General features: G+C 37.5%; 2 protein-coding genes across 2 annotated transcripts in view; one reads left to right on the forward strand and one right to left on the reverse strand.

Moving 5' to 3' along the window:
- The window catches only part of LOC107554321 (flavin-containing monooxygenase FMO GS-OX-like 2), a 9,956-nt gene extending 7,400 nt beyond the window's left edge, over window positions 1-2,556 (reverse strand). Inside the window, exons 1-3 of the mRNA XM_016236809.1 lie at window positions 2,166-2,556; window positions 1,735-1,958; window positions 1,352-1,490 (exon numbers count right to left, since the gene is read on the reverse strand). Coding sequence (XP_016092295.1) covers window positions 1,352-1,490; window positions 1,735-1,949 — 354 coding nt within the window. The 5' untranslated portion in view covers window positions 1,950-1,958; window positions 2,166-2,556. The remainder of the gene's footprint in view (window positions 1-1,351; window positions 1,491-1,734; window positions 1,959-2,165) is intronic.
- Window positions 2,014-23,425, forward strand: part of LOC107554299 (uncharacterized) — a 31,119-nt gene continuing 9,707 nt past the window's right edge. Inside the window, exons 1-2 of the mRNA XM_016236778.1 lie at window positions 2,014-2,023; window positions 2,129-2,193. Of these exons, the coding sequence (XP_016092264.1) occupies window positions 2,014-2,023; window positions 2,129-2,193 (75 nt within the window). The remainder of the gene's footprint in view (window positions 2,024-2,128; window positions 2,194-23,425) is intronic.

A 23,425-nucleotide genomic window follows, 5' to 3' on the forward strand; every position in this document is an offset into this window, starting at 1 on the left:
TGATTGGCCAGCTATCCAGTGCGTTGTGTTTGGCCGAATACCTGAAGCGTGTGACGGAAACGTTACGCCCCTCACCATACCGTCAGGCCGTGTCCGGCCGGAGCGACGAGACAAAAACTTTAAAACCCATTATAAACGAGGCATTTGTTGCATCCAGTGGGGACATAATTACGGATAGTAACAAACAAAGTAGTTTCGCTTTCACAACGAAACACAGCGTCACACACACCGGCCTTGAGTGAGCAGCGGGCAGGCTTGCGCCAACCACATGTGACGACCCCGGGCTGGACTCCGCTTCGTCCACGGTGAAAGCCGATTCTGTGATCCACAGCGCGAAGCTGATGTATTTCCTCAGCAACCAGCACGGATCGCTCCAGGCATGACGAAGCAGATATCGTCCTCTTTTGGAAGGCCAAACAAAGTAGTTTTGCTTTCACAACGAAACACACAGCACCTTCATGACATGGCGGCGGCGGCAACAACAATACTACAGCGAGAATCAAAGTTACGCCTTCTTTCTTTGTGTGAACATTTGGGCGGCGTTATGCAAATCTTCCCACATAGTGACGTAGGTATGTGGGGGCGTGTTAGAACGAGCCATTTTAGGTAGGCGTGGCTGACTCTTAACTTTTATAAAGAATATCTCTTTGGATTTGAGACTTTAGTCTTTGCAACTTTATAGATCTTCTTTATGCACCAAGAGCTTATAACACTCCAAAGAGAAAGGAAAAATTGAAAATCGCATCATATGACCCCTTTAAAAATTACAGCAGTATAAAACCACAGACCAGCAATAAACTGTCAGTTTATAATATTATGGATTTAAAAGGACAAGCCAGTGCCTGTGAAGTAATAAATTAGCGTAGCACACAATCTTATACAGCTAGTCAGCTAATGTTTTCTGTAGCATCTGCGCTATGTTGCTACAACTATCTTTTGGATCTAACTGTAATTATTTCCCACATCTAAGTTCCAGGTTATAATATGCAAATGTCTAAAAATGAATCTCTTAATTTTACAGTAAGTAGTGAAATTTACCCAAAATAAAGACAAATATTTAAAAGATGCACATTTAACGGGCTCTTCTTTTGGTGAAAGTTTTCAGACAACTTTCAAAATGGCCGCCAGACAGTGTGAACCCATGGATACCCATATCTCAGTGTGCAATGATCTGATTGGCTTGAAATTACAGGAGGTATGTAGTAACAAACACATCCATTGGTTAAGACATCAAGTATGATAATGCATTATTTTTTTCTTTTTATAATCTGAGCTCAAAAATGGAAGTGTGCTTAATTTCCTATTCCTTTTCATTATAGACACAGAACTTAGAATAAAGACAAACACATACCTTGATATGACGAGCAATATCATGTTTCTCACAGTATTTTTCCAAATACTGCTGAACCGACGTATGGTGCAAAAAAGAATTCAGGCGGTCATCAAAGGGAAAATCAGGGAACATCATAATCTCCTTAGGCAAATTGGTCCTTAAAACAGATGATTGTATAGTACATAAAGTTATATAAAGTACAAAAATGATAAATTCCCTGCTCAGAATAATAATAATTAAAAAACATCTCTGTTCTCCCGACTTGGTCAAGTCTGTTGGTTTTGATGGGGTTTGGTGTTACTTCTGCTTGTCAATTTGGGAGATCAGACCAGCTAGACCAGTCTAAGGCAAGTTTAAGATGCTTTTATTCTCGGCAGGGATAGGAACATATTGCTCTTTACCTGAGGTCCCTATACATACTGCTGTGAATGGGATACCCATTGTCATATGTGCCCACTCGTTCCTCATAGAACCACGTCCCACCCAAATGATCGGTCATTTCATACACCACGGGTGGATCAAAGGCCTCGGGCCTGGACAGGATGTGTCGGGCAGCGCAAAGCCCCGCCGGCCCGCCTCCTATCACCGCTACACGAGTTCTGCTCCTACGCTCCATTCTCCAGAGCTACAAGGAAAATGAACCCGACACAAAAATAAACAAACAATAAATAAAGTTTCGTATGGCAAAAAGTATTTTCCATCCCGATATTATATAATTCCTCGTAATTTATGTAAATAATTAATTATTTTATTTTGCTGACAAATGTGCGCAAGCGCACTGTCGCTCTTTATCAGCATACCTGCAGGTCTTATATGAGTCAGAAGCAATTACCTGTTCTGGATCGGAAAACTCACCGCCGGTAATCACTCACACACACTACACACAAAGCTGTTTACTGCGGAGATTTAGCGAGTATAATCCCCCATTTTGAAGGCCTTTCGAAAAGAAATGCTTGGTCACCACAACAGTTGAATAATGTGTCACTAATGTGAACTTCGGTCATGTCTTTGAGTCAGCTTCCTCCAATCAATATGGATTTCTCCTCTGTTGTTTGCTGTGGGGCGGCTGCATTGGCTGAAAGGAAAATCTTCCGGCAAGCTCACTTTATAACTGTCAGTTCTTATCAGTAACGAGACACACACCCTCACTGTATACGCCACTGCCAATTCTTTAAAAGTTTTACGATACTGTTCCCAACACGTTTCCCAAGAAATGATCTGACTGGCTGTAAAGGGGGCGGGTGATATAAAGCGCGTGCAATGAATTCAAAATAAAGGCAAAAACCGTCTCAGTCAGACATTTTTTTAAACTACTTCATGTAAAAATCTCGATAAAACAGATGTTCTTACTTGAAGTATAGAGTTACAATTATATGCACCCAGTTTAATGTTATGTAGCTAGTTGTTTGTTTGACATCACATTTGTGCAATGAGACACTTTTTTTGTCACTTTACCAGACAAAATGTTCACAGCAGGGCATCACTAGGCCCTTTTTAGTGGACACCAAAATATTAATACTAAATCCTTGTCTGACAATGGACAGAATACTGTATACTGACTTGAGAATAATTTTCCCTGATAGCCTACTAATATTTTGTGAATAAAACACTCTTTTGGTTTAAAAGTGTAAAAATGCTTTCCCTGAGTGTAAAACTCATGTTGCATCAGAAACTGTAAACTTTTTATAAATGTACTTTAGCATTCATAATACTAATTTCTTTACTTTATATTAGAAGTTCCCATAGTTGTAGGCAACCATTATTATTGAATTGGATAATGTCAGATAAGCACTGAGTGGAGCAGAAATGCTTGAGGCTGAAGTATAGAGAATTGATGTTACATTACATAGCAAATCACCATAAAGATTATACTCAAGTTAATTAGATTTAATTAAGTTTAAATTGCATGATTATAATTATGCATAATTCACTGCAGGCAGTTAGACTCTTTTTTTCTTTTTGAGTATATTAAGCCTATTATACAAGGCCTTTATTAAAACGATTGTAGGAAACGTAGGAGAAACCCCATAAACCTATTTCTACATTTATTAAGTGTTAATATTGAGATTAACTATCTAAAAACTTTGCTGGCTACAAATTATAGTTAGAAAGTTGACGATACAACATCAGTCACTAGTTTTGTGTACATATATACTTTGTGGATTATCTTTTCCATCGAGTACAGAGTGCTTCTATTTTCTGCCTCTAAATACCATCCTGTTTTTCTCCCCAAAGTTATGTCTTTGACTCGAGTAAACTTGAGTTTACTGACATTTATCAGGCTCACTGATCCGATGGTGGTATTTTATCAGAGCTTCTCTGGTCTGAATGTCTACAGAGCAGGATGGACACAGATAAAGATGATGAGCTTCATTCTGAAGAACACGGATATGGTTATACTACTAGAGGACATTTACTAACTTAAAACAGTGTGCTCCACAATTATGCATGAATGATTCATGTCATATAGTTGGGTCAAAATACACCAGTCTACACTCATGCCATGTGTAGAGGCTCCAAGGGCGTTCAGGTTTAGATATTACCTTTCAAAATTGTGTAGTGAAATGCTCAGTTACTGGTACTAGTCACTTTGCTTTCAGCACAGAAGGCCTTTGAGTTGGCATGAAATGAACGCGCGTTGTAGATCTTATGACTTCTCTCTGGTGACATCCAATTAAAATCCATTTTAGTCCACTGTTTTCTTACAAACGACTGCAAACTTGCATTCAGATGCACCTCCATTCAATCAGCAATTTTGTTTGCAATAATCTTTTCATTCAAATGTATGTCACTATATGAAAGAAAAGATCTGTTACTACTTCTATTTCATCACAACTTGAATTCCATGGCCTCAGAGAGTTAAATCATTGAATATCTGCTCATCTGATGCCTACTGAACGAAAAACTGGTTAGCACTTTCTTGATCTGGCAAGCTCTAATCAGATTGGCTGATTTCGTGCAACTTTCAAGAGTAGATTTCTACATGTTGAAATGTCCTGTTATCTGTTCAGCCGTTTGTAGAGTTTGAATGACACACTTAAATTACGTCGTCGTCGGTCGCCTTACTTCACTTCCTACTGGTGGTGCGAATGGAAACCAGGAAAATGGCCCTAGGGGAGATTTAAGTTCTCAGAGGAGTGGCTGGTTTTTATAACCAACCGGTGTGAAAGCTCCTTATTTGAGAGAAACTCGTCCCTTACCGTCACATAAAAACAATGAAACTCTGTTTGACCACTTTAGGCATCTCCTTCCATCTAATTGGCCGTTTTTTTGCCCAGAATGTTTTGTGGGGCTTATACCATTTAGTCAAGGATCTTCTATGTGTGATTACTGTATCACTATAACTTCTTAATATTGTGCCAGGGTTAATGATGAAGGCTTGTTGTCTGCGCATCATGTTTAGGGATGTGAAATGTCCCCACAATAACAGACCAGTGTGTAAAGCTCTTGGATGTATTTTAAAGAGTCTGTGTCGTGAACTTTACATATTTCACATACTTTTGAAAATCTAGCGTTTAGTTGATCCCGATAAGCATGCATTGTCACAGCTGTAAACACGACGACTGTGTCCTTCTTCATCTTTGTTTCCAGACGGAACGTTAAAGAACGCAACACACATACCTCCCAGGAAATTCTGTAGAATTCAACCAATCAGATGATGACTTCAAAACTCCTGAAGTGTTCCTAATTTTGTGTGCCATATGCATCAGATGTTCAGCCAATGGTCCATTGGCATGACTTCTCAGGCTGAGACTACATGCCATTTTTAAAAAGCTGTATAAACACACAGTTTACATACACTTACTCCACAAACTAATTCCACGAACATAGAAAACAGCGATAGATGGACTAATGCTGAAGTCCAGGTACTTCTCTATCCTCCAGCTGCTGGCGTTGTTGAATGCCGTGAATGCCGTCACTGTCGGCTGGCTTACGTCACTCACAAATTCCTACTGGTGATGCAAATGCAACCAGGAAAATAGGGGGCCCTATAGGGCAAAATTTAGTTCTCGGGGGACCGCCCTGGTATCTAGTTGCTATAGTGAACAGTTCTTAAAAGAACCATTTTTGTGGACGATAGATGCAAATAAAGAACTATTTTTAAGAGTGTACATCTTGGTAAAACAATTGCTGCTTTATCTTAAATGTAATTTAATAATACAACACAAGTTTTTAAAGAATTGTTGGTGTTGTAGCGGCTGTGTGCTTTGTGTTTAGAGTCTGACTCATGGATACACTTTTGCCTCGCTACACATTTTCAGGTATTCCTGTCATGTCTCATATGCTGATGACTATGACGTTCTGACTCAGTAACTAAAAATGACATACTCAATTTGTACTCGCACAAATGCACAAAAAGGACTTCTGGTCTGAGATCATACTAATTTTGAGGTACGAGGATAAGCAATTAAGTCAATTAGCTGGAAGTTAAGCTTCTATTGAATTCTAAGAATAGTGTCTAAAAATGCTGCCAGTGAAACGACATGCGAACGCACGTTGCTCGTTGGCATTTTGTGTTGAGGATGGCTCTTGCTTTCATAATTAGCTTTCTTTGAATATGTAAATAAGCAGATGTTACTTTTAGTTAGTAGTTAGCTGCCAAGATTCCCAAACAGGTGTAATCCAGAAATTGGAGAGTTAATTTGATCTCAATCCAGCTACATTATAACCCTCTCTGAGGCCCAACAAAAAAGGTTTCAGCATTTAGGTTTACATAAAGTGTTTAGTTTTAAAGGGGTCATATGATGCAATTTAAAATTTTCCTTTCTCTTTGGAGTGTTACAAGCTCTTGGTGCATAAAGAAGATCTGTAAAGTTGCAAAGACTAAAGTCTCAAATCCTAAGAGATATTTTTTATAAAAGTTAAGAGTCAACCACGCCTACCTAAAACGGCTCATTCTAACACCCCCCACATGTCTACGTCACGATGTGGGAAGATTTGCATAACACCACCCAAATGTTCACACAAAGAAAGAAGGCGTAACTTTGATTCTCGCTGTAGTATTGTTGTTGCCGCCGCCGCCATGTCATGAAGGCGCTGTGTGTTTTGTTGTGAAAGCGAAACTACTTTGTTTGGCCTTCCAAAAGAGGACGATATCTGCTTCGTCATGCCTGGAGCTGATCCATGCTGGTCGCTGAGGAAATACATCAACTTCGCGCTGTGGATCGCCTTTCACTGTGGACGAAGCGGAGTCCAGCCCGGGGTCGTCACATGTGGTTGCCGCAAGCCCGCCGGCCGCGTCGTTCTCAAGCCCGCCGGCCTCCGCTCACTCAAGCCCGCTGTCTGTTTTGTTGTGATAGCGAAACTACTTTGTTTGGTCTTCCAAAAGTGGACACGACTAGAAATCAGTGGTTAAGTTGTATTTACAACACTGTTCCAGAACAGTTCAACCCAAATATTCAGATGTGTGCAGCGCATTTTATGTTCGTCATTAAAAACAGTCATTATGTTTTTATGACTGTTTCCTGATCCTGGTAGAGTAGACTACAATGCCGGCTCTTCTGACTCACAGTCTGTAAGTACGTTTTCATATTTAAAGGATTTGCCACTGACGATTCAAATGCGAGTTTTGAGCAGTGTAGAGTAGCACTTGTTTGTCATTTCTCCGATCACAAATGCAGACATGGTTTTATGTTTACGCGGCACGACGCAACGCGTAAAAAAACAGTATAAGTCATTATAATCCGTAATTATGTCCCCACTGGATGCAACAAATGCCTCGTATATAATGGGTTTTAATGTTTTTGTCTCGTCGCTCCGGCCGGACACGGCCTGACAGTATGGTAAGGGGCGTAACATTTCCGTCACACGCTTCAGGTATTCGGCCAATCACAACGCACTGGATAGCTGGCCAATCACAGCACACCTCGCTTTTCAGACTGATGAGCTTTGTAAAAATCGACGGGTTTCAGAAAGGCGGGGCATAGAGGAGAAACAATAATGTTCCATATGTGGAAAATTTTTTTTAACCTTAAACCGCATAAACACATTTCATTACACCAAATACACAAAATAATGTTCTTTTTAGCAACATCATATGACCACTTTAAGGTTATTTGTTTTTGTGTTCATATAAAATATTAAAAACAATATAAAAGTAATTATTATGTTATACTGTTATGTTATATCATATTGTGGACGTTGTATATAATTAACTAACAGCGTAGAAACAATTTTCACTCAGAAGTTGCTAGTAAATTTCACAATTACAAAGAAACAGCTAGAAAGTGAAATTTCGAAGTATAAACACTATTATTTTCTTGTAAAACACTCTAATGACTTGTTTTTATGCTTTAAATTTTTTTCTTTACAGTTTACTCTTTATTCTTGCATAATTAAAATCAGTATATTATATTCACTTGTTTCAGAGGTGCGCAAGGTTCATGTTTCGTGTCACTCTGTGGTTTCATTTTTCTCACAAAATGAAATAATATACTCTCAAATTATTATACCATGCCCATTTGTTATGTAATTAGTGTAATTAGTATGTGTTATGTTTAGTATAATCAAGATTATATTAAACTTTATTAATATTGTGAGTCAATTACATTGTTAGTTAGAGTTTTAGTAATTTTATGTTTTTGCCATTTTGTGTAGTTTCAATTTTTATATATGTCTACATCATTTTTTTAATTAATTTTTATTTTAGTTTTAGTCGTTTTAGTCAAACTAAATAAAAATGAGAAACGTTGTCTTGGCAAAAAGTGTTTATTTTAGTTAACGTTTAGTTTATTTCAAGAAATGGAAATGTTTCTTTTATTGATTATTATATTATATTATATTATATAGGATGTAAACTATGTCAAGAATAGTCTCAGAGATATTACAAAAAAAAAGTTCACTATACTAGACATAAAAATGAATAGCTGGGTCTCAAGAGAATAATTGTAACATAAAAGCGTTTAACCTCGGGTTTCTCCTGGGGGACTGCTGCTGCAACACTAAATCACTTCAAACAAAACCATCTACTCTATGACAAGTAATAATTCCTAAGGTTAATATTAGAATATAAGATGTTAGTTGGAATTTTTCATTTAACGTCTGGAATGCCTAATTAAAAATGTCACATGGAAAATCAAGATAAAAGAGTCCAGATAAAAGACGCAAGCACATTGTGAAATATTTGTGAATTTCTGAATCTGTCTCCACATCATCATGAACCACTCAGGAGGCTGCAGTCCCAGGTGCTTGCTTTTTTATACTGTAATTAAAAGCCACGTCGTATGAGCAAGACAGAATTAATTGTTAAAAATTGGGGCTCTTAGTGTGCAAATTTGCCTTTAAACAACAGAGACTTAATTACTGGTCATAAATGAAGGAAAAGACCCAGTGCCATTAGTTGTAGGGCGGTGGGCACCGGGGCCATTAGTGATGGGCTAAATTGGGCTAATTTTCAGTAAGAGCTGTGTGTGATGGAGAGGAAAAAAGGAAGACAGAGAAGGGGGGAGTAGGAGAGAAAGATGGGCTTTAGATGGGGGCGGGGGCTCCATCAGTTTGGAAATGGTGAGTAGTGAATCCACAGCCAAATTAAGTGTATGAGTCAAACATTTAGGAATTAGATGTTCTGTAAATTAAAGATGTTTATCATGACTGCTCTGCTTTCAGCTGCCTTTAAGCATCTTTTAAACATGTGCCAGTGTTTCATTACAGGCTTGTCTTGACGGAGTCACATCGCCCGTCTAATGATAAACATCTGCTCAGTGGGACAATTCTAATTTATGCACCATTGTTCTGAAGGATTACTGCTTTCCTGTGCTATTTTTGAAAATGCTGGAGTATTATGTACACCCTGCTCCAACAGTAATAAAACCACAGACGATTTTATCGGAACAGTACAGTAAAATTTTATTGTAACAGACACTCAAAACCAAGTCATAGGGCTCATTTATCAAATAATTTATGGCCCTTTTTAAACACCTCAAAATAATATTATATTACATATATATGCACACAAATATAATGAATGAATAGAATAATAATGAATAAAAAACAATAATAAAAGTAACTGAATTTTTTGTTTATTATTAATATTGTTTATTCACTATTATTATTGTTATTATTAATTATTATTCAAGTTTCGAATTCTATTCCTAATATCATATAATAATACTTAAAATAAATGTAAAATAATTAAATTAAATAATAATAAGAGCCATGAGACTTCAAAAATGTTTTTTATTGTATTCATTATTATTATTATTATTATTATTATTATTTATAATATATTAATACTTACATTTTTAGTTTAAATTATACTCACATTTTTTTATTAATAATAAAATAAGTCTCATGACCTCATTAAATAACTCTGCATAATTCTATGACATAATTACTATAATTGTTATATTATACTTAAAATATTACTATTTTATTATTATTATCATCATATTTATACTTGAAAATAAAAACATAATAAAAAGTGATAAAAAAAACAAACAAACATTTTAAATAATTTAAACAACATTCTCAAGTAAAATTGAATAATCCAAATGAATAGAAAAGAAAACAAGCCTCATACTCAAATCCTAAACTGCACACTTTCACATATGAACACACATGCTTCTTACATGGGCTCGTCACTGACAGGCACCTGAGCAGCCAAACACGCATGTGACAGCACTCACTCGTCATCTCAGCTTCCCAGATAAAGACTGTGCGCGCTGTGATAACGGCCATCGTCTCGGCTCTAGTGCCCTTAGGGTTTTAGGGAGAATGGGAGAGGCTAATCTCAGACACAATAACCAGCAGAGATGGACAGACTAGCACACTGCAGCTGTGTCACGCCATGCACACCACACATTAGCCATTCACCAAGGGGGAGAGGAGAGAATAAAACCTCTGTAAATACCAGGATTTGCCAAATGGCTGACTGCTTACGGGTGTACATCTTAATTTATACTTTGATCTAAACTCTAATATAAATTTCTCTCTTGTATTTTCCATGTTTTTGTCTCCGTTTACGTTATCTTTGGGTCCATGACGCTTAGATTGGCGTGTACAGTTATTCCTTTATTGTGGTCTTTTCTGATAGACAATTTTCTCCCATCACGCTCCTTTGACATCTGTCCCTTTTATGTGCTCTGCCTGATAGGAGATTGTGTGTGTGTGTGTGTGTGTGTGTGTATGTGTTATCCTCACAGAGGCCTGTGTGTGTGTGTTTGTGCTATAGCAATGGTTTTGTGTGCTTTAATCCTCGTTCTGATGCTATACCTCAAAGCTCAGGATGATAGACCAACTATATAAACAGTTTATGTGTATATTTACTAAGATGTTGCTCTTTTTCATCTCTTTTCATTCTTTGAACCTGTTTAATCTCCACATTATTGATCAAAGAAGCTCAGATGAAAGAGAAAATGTCTGTCTATGTGTATATTTATTTATTGATATGTGTGTGTGAGTGTATACAAACTGTATTTGTTTATGAACTCAGCAAGAAAGATTAATTCGTTAGATCTGTTAACCTCCACTTCAAAGTGTCTGAGTACTGTTGTACAACAACCAAAAGAATGACAATGAATGTTTGTCATCAAAAAACAAATTCCCACTTTGTTGATTTTGACCGTTGTTTGATGGTGACTCACCTGCTTCATGCATATTTCTTTGTCTCTTTGTGTCCCCGTCTCTCTTTTTCTGTATCTGTTTTGTCTGTCTGTTTCTCTCTCGCTCGCTCTCTCTAAATGTAAAATGAGAGCCCGCCCCCGACAGGTCACTTTACTAATGTGAAATGACACAAATTCACATGCGTGTTTAGCATCGGAATAACACGGCATCCAATCACCGGACAATACACATCACCCCTCGCTCTGTCATCGTGATGTCACAGGGTGTAGAGCGTGTTAGTGTGTTGCTGGAATGCCTAATTAAAAATGTCACATGGAAAATCAAGATAAAAGAGTCCAGATAAAAGACGCAAGCACATTGTGAAATATTTGTGAATTTCTGAATCTGTCTCCACATCATCATGAACCACTCAGGAGGCTGCAGTCCCAGGTGCTTGCTTTTTTTATACAGTAATTAAAAGCCACGTCATATGAGCACTACAGAATTAATTGTAAAAAATTGGGGCTCTTAGTGTGCAAATTTGCCTTTAAACAACAGAGACTTAATTACTGGTCATAAATGAAGGAAAAGACCCAGTGCCATTAGTTGTAGGGCGGCGGGCACCGGGGCCATTAGGGGTGGGCTAAATTGGGCTAATTTTCAGTAAGGGCTGTGTGTGATGGAGAGGGAAAAAGGAAGACAGAGAGAGGGGGATTAGGAGAGAAAGATGGGCTGTAGATGGGGGGCAGGGGCTCCATCAGTTTGGAAACGTTGAATAATGAATCTGAAGCCAAATTAAGTGTATGAGTCAAACATTTAGGAATTAGATGTTCTGTAAATTAAAGATGTTTATCATGACTGCTCTGCTTTCAGCTGCCTTTAAGCATCTTTTAAACATGTGCCAGTGTTTCATTACAGGCTTGTCTTGACGGAGTCACATCGCCCGTCTAATGATAAACATCTGCTCAGTGGGACAATTCTAATTTATGCACCATTGTTCTGAAGGATTACTGCTTTCCTGTGCTATTTTTGAAAATGCTGGAGTATTATGTACACCCTGCTCCAACAGTAATAAAACCACAGACGATTTTATCGGAACAGTACAGTAAAATTTTATTGTAACAGACACTCAAAACCAAGTCATAGGGCTCATTTATCAAATAATTTATGGCCCTTTTTAAACACCTCAAAATAATATTATATTACATATATATGCACACAAATATAATGAATGAATAGAATAATAATGAATAAAAAACAATAATAAAAGTAACTGAATTTTTTGTTTATTATTAATATTGTTTATTCACTATTATTATTGTTATTATTAATTATTATTCAAGTTTCGAATTCTATTCCTAATATCATATAATAATACTTAAAATAAATGTAAAATAATTAAATTAAATAATAATAAGAGCCATGAGACTTCAAAAATGTTTTTTATTGTATTCATTATTATTATTATTATTATTATTATTATTTATAATATATTAATACTTACATTTTTAGTTTAAATTATACTCACATTTTTTTATTAATAATAAAATAAGTCTCATGACCTCATTAAATAACTCTGCATAATTCTATGACATAATTACTATAATTGTTATATTATACTTAAAATATTACTATTTTATTATTATTATCATCATATTTATACTTGAAAATAAAAACATAATAAAAAGTGATAAAAAAAACAAACAAACATTTTAAATAATTTAAACAACATTCTCAAGTAAAATTGAATAATCCAAATGAATAGAAAAGAAAACAAGCCTCATACTCAAATCCTAAACTGCACACTTTCACATATGAACACACATGCTTCTTACATGGGCTCGTCACTGACAGGCACCTGAGCAGCCAAACACGCATGTGACAGCACTCACTCGTCATCTCAGCTTCCCAGATAAAGACTGTGCGCGCTGTGATAACGGCCATCGTCTCGGCTCTAGTGCCCTTAGGGTTTTAGGGAGAATGGGAGAGGCTAATCTCAGACACAATAACCAGCAGAGATGGACAGACTAGCACACTGCAGCTGTGTCACGCCATGCACACCACACATTAGCCATTCACCAAGGGGGAGAGGAGAGAATAAAACCTCTGTAAATACCAGGATTTGCCAAATGGCTGACTGCTTACGGGTGTACATCTTAATTTATACTTTGATCTAAACTCTAATATAAATTTCTCTCTTGTATTTTCCATGTTTTTGTCTCCGTTTACGTTATCTTTGGGTCCATGACGCTTAGATTGGCGTGTACAGTTATTCCTTTATTGTGGTCTTTTCTGATAGACAATTTTCTCCCATCACGCTCCTTTGACATCTGTCCCTTTTATGTGCTCTGCCTGATAGGAGATTGTGTGTGTGTGTGTGTGTGTGTGTGTATGTGTTATCCTCACAGAGGCCTGTGTGTGTGTGTTTGTGCTATAGCAATGGTTTTGTGTGCTTTAATCCTCGTTCTGATGCTATACCTCAAAGCTCAGGATGATAGACCAACTATATAAACAGTTTATGTGTATATTTACTAAGATGTTGCTCTTTTTCATCTCTTTTCATTCTTTGAACCTGTTTAATCTCCACATTATTGATCAAAGAAGCTCAGATGAAAGAGAAAATGTCTGTCTATGTGTATATTTATTTATTGATATGTGTGTGTGAGTGTATACAAACTGTATTTGTTTATGAACTCAGCAAGAAAGATTAATTCGTTAGATCTGTTAACCTCCACTTCAAAGTGTCTGAGTACTGTTGTACAACAACCAAAAGAATGACAATGAATGTTTGTCATCAAAAAACAAATTCCCACTTTGTTGATTTTGACCGTTGTTTGATGGTGACTCACCTGCTTCATGCATATTTCTTTGTCTCTTTGTGTCCCCGTCTCTCTTTTTCTGTATCTGTTTTGTCTGTCTGTTTCTCTCTCGCTCGCTCTCTCTAAATGTAAAATGAGAGCCCGCCCCCGACAGGTCACTTTACTAATGTGAAATGACACAAATTCACATGCGTGTTTAGCATCGGAATAACACGGCATCCAATCACCGGACAATACACATCACCCCTCGCTCTGTCATCGTGATGTCACAGGGTGTAGAGCGTGTTAGTGTGTTGTGTAGCGAGTGTGGGCACGTGGCAGTGCGGAGCATCGGCTCAAATCTGAGATTTATTATGTGTCGCCCAGTTCTCTCTTTTTTTATTTTCTTTCCCACTCCGCCCTTTTCCCCCCCATTTAACGTCACATTGGCATCAATCATCACTTTCCATCTCTCTGTATTCTCCGTTGCGATTTCTTCTCGCCGTATCAATCTGTTCATCCTCCATTTTCCATTTATCAGGTCTACATGATTGTTATTGCTCATTTGCACTCTGACAGTATTAAAACACCTCAGGCTTACAACAGCTTGCTGTGCCATTTCGTGTCACAAAAACACTGGTGCCTGAAACAACGTGGAAGTGGGAGTGCACAAAAACGAATACGCATCATAAACGCCATGCACTACACGGGAATTAAACTGTCAGACGAGTAAGGACCGTGTGCCAGAGCTGCTGCGTGCGGGTCTGTAATCAGCTTCATTATACTTGTGTGCTACTCGTCCTTTCGGTGGTCTATCAAAAATAATTTTAAAAGGACAGAAAATGCCTTTACTTCACAGCCAGGGGTGATTGCTGAAGCGTTTCAAAGCCATTTGACTGAAAATGAGTGCAGCTCAAGCGTGGAAATGGCAAGCTGTTTATGATGTCACCTAAACCCCTATCTCTATATCCCCCTCTACCCCAGTCCCCCCTTGTACCTCTTTCTCTCTTACCCTCCTCCATTCAGTCCCTGCCACTCCATCCCTCGTCTCCTTTCCCCACTGTCCCCCCTGATTTTTCTAGTCGCATGCTGTTTTTCACTTATTGACCGAATCCCCCAGTATGAGTCTCTCTGCATTTGTCTTTTTGTCCCTCTTCCACAAAATTTTACTACTTTTTCACTATTCTCATCTTCTGTCCTTTTCAGTCGCTTTATCATTCTCGCAGTCTCTATTGTATTTTGCCATCTTTTTTCCATTCATATCAGATCAATAAAAATGGATGTGTTGGATGAAAAAGTCCAGATGGCAGTAAGAAAAATGAAAAAGAGGAAGGAAGGAAAGTAAAGAAGTCAAAAGTGGATGTTTGTCTTGTATGTCACACATCAAAGATGCGTCACAACTAAAGACTATATGCATGTGTTTAAGTATGCTAGGAAGTTATCTTATATGAAATGATTTATCAGCGTATTTGTATGTAAGAGAGATAAACATAATTTACCATAAAAGCTACACAATTTCTGACTCAGTATTTAACTCATTTTTAATCACTACGTTGTTCAAAGTTGACAGTTGCAACCAAAACAAGCAAGGAGCGGTATAGGAAAGTGTACGAGTAATTGCAGTTGTGTAAACAGTTACTGGTCACATGGTGAGTATAAATCAATCAGAAGTGTTGCTTAAATGCTGCTTAAATTACAGTACTGTGTGGATTTTGGGGTCATATGCTACTATTCTGTCCTTCAAGAATTTTTGGAAGAAGTGGGAAGAAGGCTGATCAGATCCGTGAGTCATGTAATTGTGAGCACTGCCCTGGTTGGCTTTGACTAAAAAAAGAAGTTCATTACCTGAAAAAAGCAATTTAGCACCTAACTTGCCGTGGTTATCCAATTAGCTTCATCTAAAACGCGGATATGCATGGGGAGCAACATACTGATGTCGCCATTTAAACGCTCTCAATGACTTCTGCTGAAACACAATCAAATGGAATCTATTCTTTTATTAAAATGAAAGTGGCTGTAGAATAATGGCTGAGTGGGGAGCTGGCTACCCATGTAAATGAAAAGAAACCGGAAATTTAACTTTTCGAATTCTCAAAGTGGTTACAGCTCTGACTCATTCAGCTTGCTCAGCCATTGCAGCTGTGCCATGACTAGCTAAAGAGTCACAATAAAACTTTTGACTTCTCAAATTGTCTGTACTCTCAGTAATGCATATCAATTTGTTTTATACATGAGTTTATGCGTACATTAACTCTATGTTGTTATATTTTGGTTACATTCGCACCATAGTAAAAAAAAAATAGTGCCAGGTATAGCTTTTTAATGATATTCGGTATGCTTTGTTTTTGCTTTGAAAGGTTTAATAGTTGATTTTTAATTCCAAAGTAAATTCCAAATGTTAATTGCAAGTAGTAAAATAAAAACTTAACTAAAAATAATCAAGACATGTTTTCCAATCCTTTTCTCTCTATGTGAATAAAAGAAGAACGTTTCTAAAATTAAATCATTTATTTAAACCAATGTAAAAATACTCCAAAATTAATTAAAAAAATTACTTAAACATTTTAATACTGTCACACAGAAACTTTTGTGAATGTTAGAGAGTTGATGCAAACTAATCATCGATTCAGAATTCTGAATCACTTCATGAATACAGTTTGAACCAATTCGTGGAAGGGAATCAAACGTCATTTTCCAATTAAAGTTTAATTGACAGATGCTACTCAAAATCTCTTACTTGCGAGGAAGGATTGCAAAATTTGTCTAATCACATGTTTTTAAGGAAATTGAATGGCCAACACATGTTATATGTTAATATCTCAGAGATATCTAAATTTTTTATCGGCATCAAAATCATTGAAAGTTTATACATTATAAATGTTGGTATTCTCTCTAACCCTACAACCATGTAGCTGTAAATAGAGCTTTTTTTATAATAATTCTCTAGCAGTTTTATTGTTAAAGGGGTCATATGATGCGATTTTCAATTGGAGTGTTACAAGCTCTTGGTGCATAAAGAAGATCTGTAAAGTTGCAAAGACTAATGTCTCAAATCTAAAGAGATATTCTTTATAAAAGTTAAGAGTCAACCACGCCTACCTAAAACGGCTCGTTCTAATACGCCCCCACATGTCTACGTCACTATGTGGGATGATTTACATAACGCCGCCCAAATGTTCACGCAAAGAAAGAAGGCGTAACTTTTTTTCTCGCTGTAGTATTAGTGTTGCCGCCGCCATGTCGTGAAGGTGCTGTGTGTTTCGTTGTGAAAGCGAAACTACTTTGTTTGGTCTTCCAAAAGAGGACGATATCTGCTTCGTCATGCCTGGAGCTGATCCGTGCTGGTCGCTGAGGAAATACATCAACTTCGTGCTGTGGATCACCGAATCGGCTTTCACCGTGGACGAAGCGGAGTCCAGCCCGGGGTCGTCACATGTGGTTGCCGCAAGCACGCTTGCCTCCGCTCCCTCTAACCCGCCGGCCGTTCCTCACTCTAGGCCTCCGGCCTCCGCTCATTCAAGCCCGCCGTGTGTGACGCTGTGTTTCGTTGTGAAAGCGAAATTACTTTGTTTGGTCTTCCAAAAGAGGACACGACTAGAAATCAGTGGTTAAGTTGTATTTACAACACTGTTACAGAACACTTCAACCCAAATATTCAGATGTGTCCAGCGCATTTTATGGAGGACTGTTTCCTGATCCTGGGAGAGTAGACTACAATGCCGGCTGTTCTGACTCACAGACTGTAAGTACGTTTTTCATATTTAAAGAATTTGCCACTGACGATTCAAACGCGAGTTTTGAGCAGTGTAGAGTAGCACTTGTTGTTTGTCATTTCTCTGATCACAAATGCAGACATGGTTTTATGTTTACGCGACGTGATACAACACGTAAAAAGACAGTATATGCCATTATAATCCGTAATTATGTCCCCACTGGATGCAACAAATGCCTCGTTTATAATGGGTTTTCATGTTTTTGTCTCGTCGCTCCGGCCGGACAGGGCATCATCACAGTATGGTGAGGGGCGTAACATTTCCATCACACGCTTGAGGAATTCAGCCAATCACAACGCACTGGATAGCTGGCCAATCAGAGCACACGTCGCTTTTCAGACCGATGAGCTTTGTAAAAATCGATGCGTTTCAGAAAGGTGGGGCATAGAGGAGAAACAATAATGTACAGTATGTGGAAAATAATGTGTTTTTTTAACCTTAAACCGAATAAACACATTTCATTACACCAAATACACAAAATAATGTTCTTTTTAGCAACATCACATGACCCCTTTAAGTAAAGGTATATAAGTATACACAGTTTTTTTTATATTATAGTTAGTCAATATTAAAATAAACAGCAGCTACTTTGTACAGTTATTTGCATAAATTATTTAATTAGCACATGCCTTATAAGGCACCTTAGTTGGTAAGGTGTAGCCTACAATCTGTTAATTTAAATATTGTGTGGTTTTGAAATCTGGTCTCCTTATCCTCAAGAGAGGTTCAGAATGGAGAGGCAGTGTGGGCGAGTTAGTGGAGGCGATGGCAGGATGTAGTAGAGCAGGTATGTCCTTATCAAAACATTATCTGGGACAACAAGGTCGTTGCTTGCCAGAGGACACCTTTCTGTACTTAGAAAACACTGTTAAAACCACCCACCAAGATACAGCTTAAAGAAATAATCTGACAGCCTAGTTAATTCGGGCTGTAAGAGAACACAAATTAATTATGTGTTAACGTGTGTTTGTGTGTGTGTGTATATATAAATAAAATACCGTTCAAACATATTAAAGAAGTCTATGTTCTCCAAAGCTGCATTGATATGATCAAAAATACAGTACAGTAAAAACTACTATTATAATTTTAAATAACTGTTTTCTATTTGAATATATTTTAAAATGTAACTTATTCCTGTGATGGCAAAGCTGAGTTTTCACCAGCCATTACTTCAGTCTTTAGTGTCACATGATCCTTCAGAAATCATTCTAATATGCTGACTAGTTAAATTATCAATGTTGAAAAGAGTTGTGCTGCTTGGATTCTTTGATGAATAGAAAGTTCAAAAGAGCAGCAATTAGTTGAAATAGAAATCTTTTGAAACATATATGTCCCTTCTGTCACTTTTGATCAGTTTAAAGCTTACTTGCTAAATAAATGAATATAATAAAGTGAATATGTATAGCTAAAAAACCTTCTGAATTGTTTGAAATAAAGCTTTTTTTAATGGACCTTATTCATGGTAGATGCCATATATTATTTGCTGTGAATGAAAAGGAGAGCTATAGATACAGTTTGCTATATAGTCCTAAATATCATTTTCACAACCCATGCTTTCAAAGTTTTTGACAAGAGTATTAGAAGTATTTTTGTTGGCTGAAAGATAAAAACCAAGTTACATTAAGTCCAACCACTGAATTCTATTCCTCACAGCTTGCTTTGCGTCTGAGTCACATATGACATCAATGATACGGTTCATTGATAAGCATCTGTTAAATCGATTATGTGAGCCTATAGCCACAGATACTCTGTCTGCTATTTCTTATTTGCTAACCTAAAAGTCCTACGTTCTATGATTGCATTTGCATAAACAAATGAATCACATCCAGGGAACCTGCAAGGAAAGTTAAGAAGTCAGTGATCTGCAGACTAATATCACTCGAGGAGAAGCAAGTGAGTGAAGCATAGAGAGCATTACTCTGGACATAGTTTACAAATCCTAAGAGCGAACGCTCTCCTATTCACATAAAATAAAAGCAATTATAATACCTTTGGAGTGTGGAGAAGAAAGCAATTATGAACTGAGAGGCGATATTGCTACAATGAATGCAGATGGAATATCGTGTTTTGTAATGCAGCTCTTGCACAGTGATGGGTGATATTCAGTCAACAGATGAGAGACAAAGGCGACAACAACTACATTCTTTCATCCTCACAGACGCTGGCCTCCGTCTGTTTCATCCAAATATCCTCAATGAATCTTCCGTCCTTGTGCCGAGGCTTATGCGCTAATCTCCAGTCATAATAGGCCTCATTATTAAACATATTGCTGTAAACCAACACAGCCATCTGGCTCACTGAGTGTAGCACTGAATAGGACAAGAGCGACTGTTCTTTCATGTCACCTAGTCGTTGCGCACTGTAAAAACACAAGCTGGTACGACGGCTGGTTGGGTGTTGGGGGTGGTGTGCGATTTGATTGACGAGGGCATGAATGACCTCATAATGGATGAATTTGTATGAGGCGATGCGGAGAGGGCTTTGATGGACTGAATCAGCCAGTGGTAATTAAACGATTAATAGTACTTAGCTCAACTCAGATCATCTCCTTCACTGGCTCCCGTGGGGCCCGTCATCATGTTGAAATTACACAGATGTTATCGCTCTCCTCGCCTGTAGACAGACACGCAATCAGCGTTTGGTGCGGAGGCTCGCTCACGTACGTTCGTATGCCATACCAATGTCAAATGACACAAAAACAGATAATGGTGATGTTAATGCTGTGCTGTCCTCATTATCTGATCAAGTCATCTCCATATGTGCTGTTTCACAAAGTCTAAAGGCAGGTTAGGCAACAAACACTTTCCTCACACTCTTCTTCAGTGGGGCAAAGTAACCATCATAACTGGGTGGCATTAGGAAATATCTGTATTGTTCACCCCACAAATCAGTGTCCATCCTGAAATGCATCCCCCTACTTTTCAAATCACTCATTTACAAATCAATATGGAAATATGAAATAATAATAATGGACTCTATTTAAGCTACACCACTTTTATCTGTTTGTCAATGATTAATATAATTAATATTAATTTATATTATTTAAAAAAAAGAATGTCTTTACCATTTTTCATTAATATGTGATAACTTGCTCCAGATAATTTTATTTTAATAGTTTTGCTTATGGAAGTAAAGTGGATTGTGAATGCTGTTTCATCTTGACTTTAAAGAGCTGCTTTTAGCCACAAATATAACTGTTCTTCTAATCCATAGTTACATTGAGTTGTCTGGCGTATTTTTAAGCACATTCTTACAAATATTTTTTTTCCCCTCAATAATGACATAGAAGAACCATTTTGGGTTCTTCAACAGTCCCTGAACAGTTCTTATAGGGATAGTTCATGTAAAAATGAAAATTAGCAGAAAATATAAATACCCTGAGGCATCAACTGGTCACTGGGGTTCCTCAGGGATCAGTTCTTGGACCCCTCCTCGTCTTCATTTACACTGGGACCTATCATACAGGCACATGGCTTCTCCTACCATTGCTATGCTGATGACACACAGCTCTATCTTTCATTTCAACCAGATGATCCAACGCTAGCTGCACGGATCTCAGGCTGCTTGGCGGACATCTCAGCATGGATGAAAGAACATCACCTACAGCTCAACCTGGCAAAGACTGAGTTCCTTGTCTTCCCTGCCACTCCAACTCTACAGCATGATTTCACCATCCAGTTAGATTCGTCAATAATTACCCCATCAAGTTCAGTCAGGAATCTTGGTGTAATCTTTGATGGCCAGCTGACTTTCAAAGACCACGTTGCAAAAACTGCTTGATCTTACAGGTTTGCATTGCACAACATCAGAAATATTAGGCCCTTCCTAACGGAGCATGCTGCACAACCTTTTTTTCCAGGCCCTTGTCGTTTCTAGGCTGGACTACTGAAATGCTCTTCTGGCTGGACTTCCATTATGCACAATCAAACCACTACAAATGATTAAGAATACAGCGGCACGACTGGTCTTCAATGAGCCCAAAAGGGACCACGTCACACCTCTCTTTATCTCCCTGCACTGGCTACCGGTTGCAGCTCGCATTAAGTTTAAGACATTGATGCTTGCGTATAGAACAGCCACAGGCTCAGCACCCGCCTACTTCTACTCACTCTTACGAATCTACATCCCCTCCAGAAGTCTGAGATCCACTAGTGAGCGACGCCTTGTGGTACCATCACAAAGAGGAACAAAATGATTTTCCAGAACATTTTCATTCACCGTTCCTGGCTGATGGAATGATCTTCCCACCTCTATCCGAAAAGCTTGTACTTATTTGAACAATGCCTTGAACTTGGTATTACGAGCACTTCCTGTGTTTATTTGTCTCTTTAAGATGAACCGCTTGATGTATTCCCCAAATTGTAAGTCGCTTTGGATAAAAGCATCTGCTAAATGAATAAATGTAAATGTAAATCTAAGATGTAGATGTGTTTGGTTCTTCATTGCAACAGATTTGGAGCTGCTAAAAAAATCACAATAATCCACAAGTAATTCACATGATTCCAGTACATTAATTAACATCTTGAGAAGAGAAAAGTGGCATGTTTGTATAAAAAACAACAACTTGCTTCCAGCTGAAGTTTGAGTCTACCTTCCATAATATTCACTCTAAAAAAAACGAGTAAAAATAGGGTACAATGTACGTTTTTTTTTTTTTAACAGGTGTTTTATCTGTATTTTGAATTTTGCACTTCATTGTGTATTAGGGTTAACAGAAATGTCCTTAAAATTAATGGATAATGTCCTGGCAAAAAATGACCTGTATATATACAGTATATTTATACAACAGTTTTTTTCTGGTCTTTTAAATCTGATTGGCTGGAGGAGTGCGATATTCACCCTTTCACTGTTTGTATCACTACGCTTACACTATTTCTCACAGTGAGCATTATGGAGGACCCCTCAATCCAGTATAATTTTATAAATAATACTGTTTTTGTGTCAAAGAATGTAGTTTTAAGAGTATTTTATGCCAGAATGTACTTGTTTAGACTTCAAATATGCGGTTTGTTTAGAAAGTTTGTCTATTTGAAAATTTGCTTCTATGTTTTCAGAGCCATTTCATAGCCTCAACTCATCCAGATCCTCTGGAATTTGCCGCTGACTCTGATGTCTCTATAGTGGTTAAACATGAATTGTAATCCATTTGTGTAAATCGAATGGCCACTCTCTGATCTCATTAATCTATTATTTGTTATTTGACACAGCCAACAAATGCATTGAGCAGCACTGTCATTGGAAATCACCCTTAACAGATGTCAACTTGAGATTTGAATCTGTGGCGGAAGGAAGTAGTTCTGCACAAAAGAGGGTTTTTAAAAACACACTGTTGTTTCTTATGTATTTACACACTTGTGCCATCATATATGTTGTATAAATGCAATATCACACTCGTAGCAGTGCGATATGGCTGTACATCGACACGCTGGGATGGGTTGATTAGATTATGGACTCTTATTTCACCCAGAAGCGGCTTTAATGATGGATTTGTTTCTTAAAAATGTGCAGTTTTTCATTAATTGATAAACGAGTTTTGTAGATTACTTGTGGATTATTTTTATATTTTTATCAGCTGTCTGAACTCATTCTGACGGCACCCATTCACTGCAGAGGATACATTGGTGAGCAAGTGATGTAATGCTAAGTTTCTCCAAATCTGTTCAGATGAAGAAACAAACTCATCTACATTTTGGATGGCAGGGCCGTTGCCAGAACATGTATATAATGGTGGGGGATTACATTTTCATAAGGGGCACACTTTTTATGATCTCAGAAAAAGACATTCACCAAAACAATAACAACTGGTATTACAACTGAAATAGATAATGTTCAATATTAAAACATATAGTTCAACCTACAACAATTCAGATAAATTAATTAACTAAAAATATTTGCATTATGCCTACATATGCTACTTCATAATCCAGATATGGTTTGTGTGTGTGTGTGTGTGTGTATATATATATATATACATATATATA

This window comes from Sinocyclocheilus grahami, unplaced genomic scaffold, assembly GCF_001515645.1.
Source record: "Sinocyclocheilus grahami isolate Dianchi unplaced genomic scaffold, SAMN03320097.WGS_v1.1 scaffold497.1, whole genome shotgun sequence".
Taxonomy (NCBI): Eukaryota; Metazoa; Chordata; class Actinopteri; order Cypriniformes; family Cyprinidae; genus Sinocyclocheilus; species Sinocyclocheilus grahami.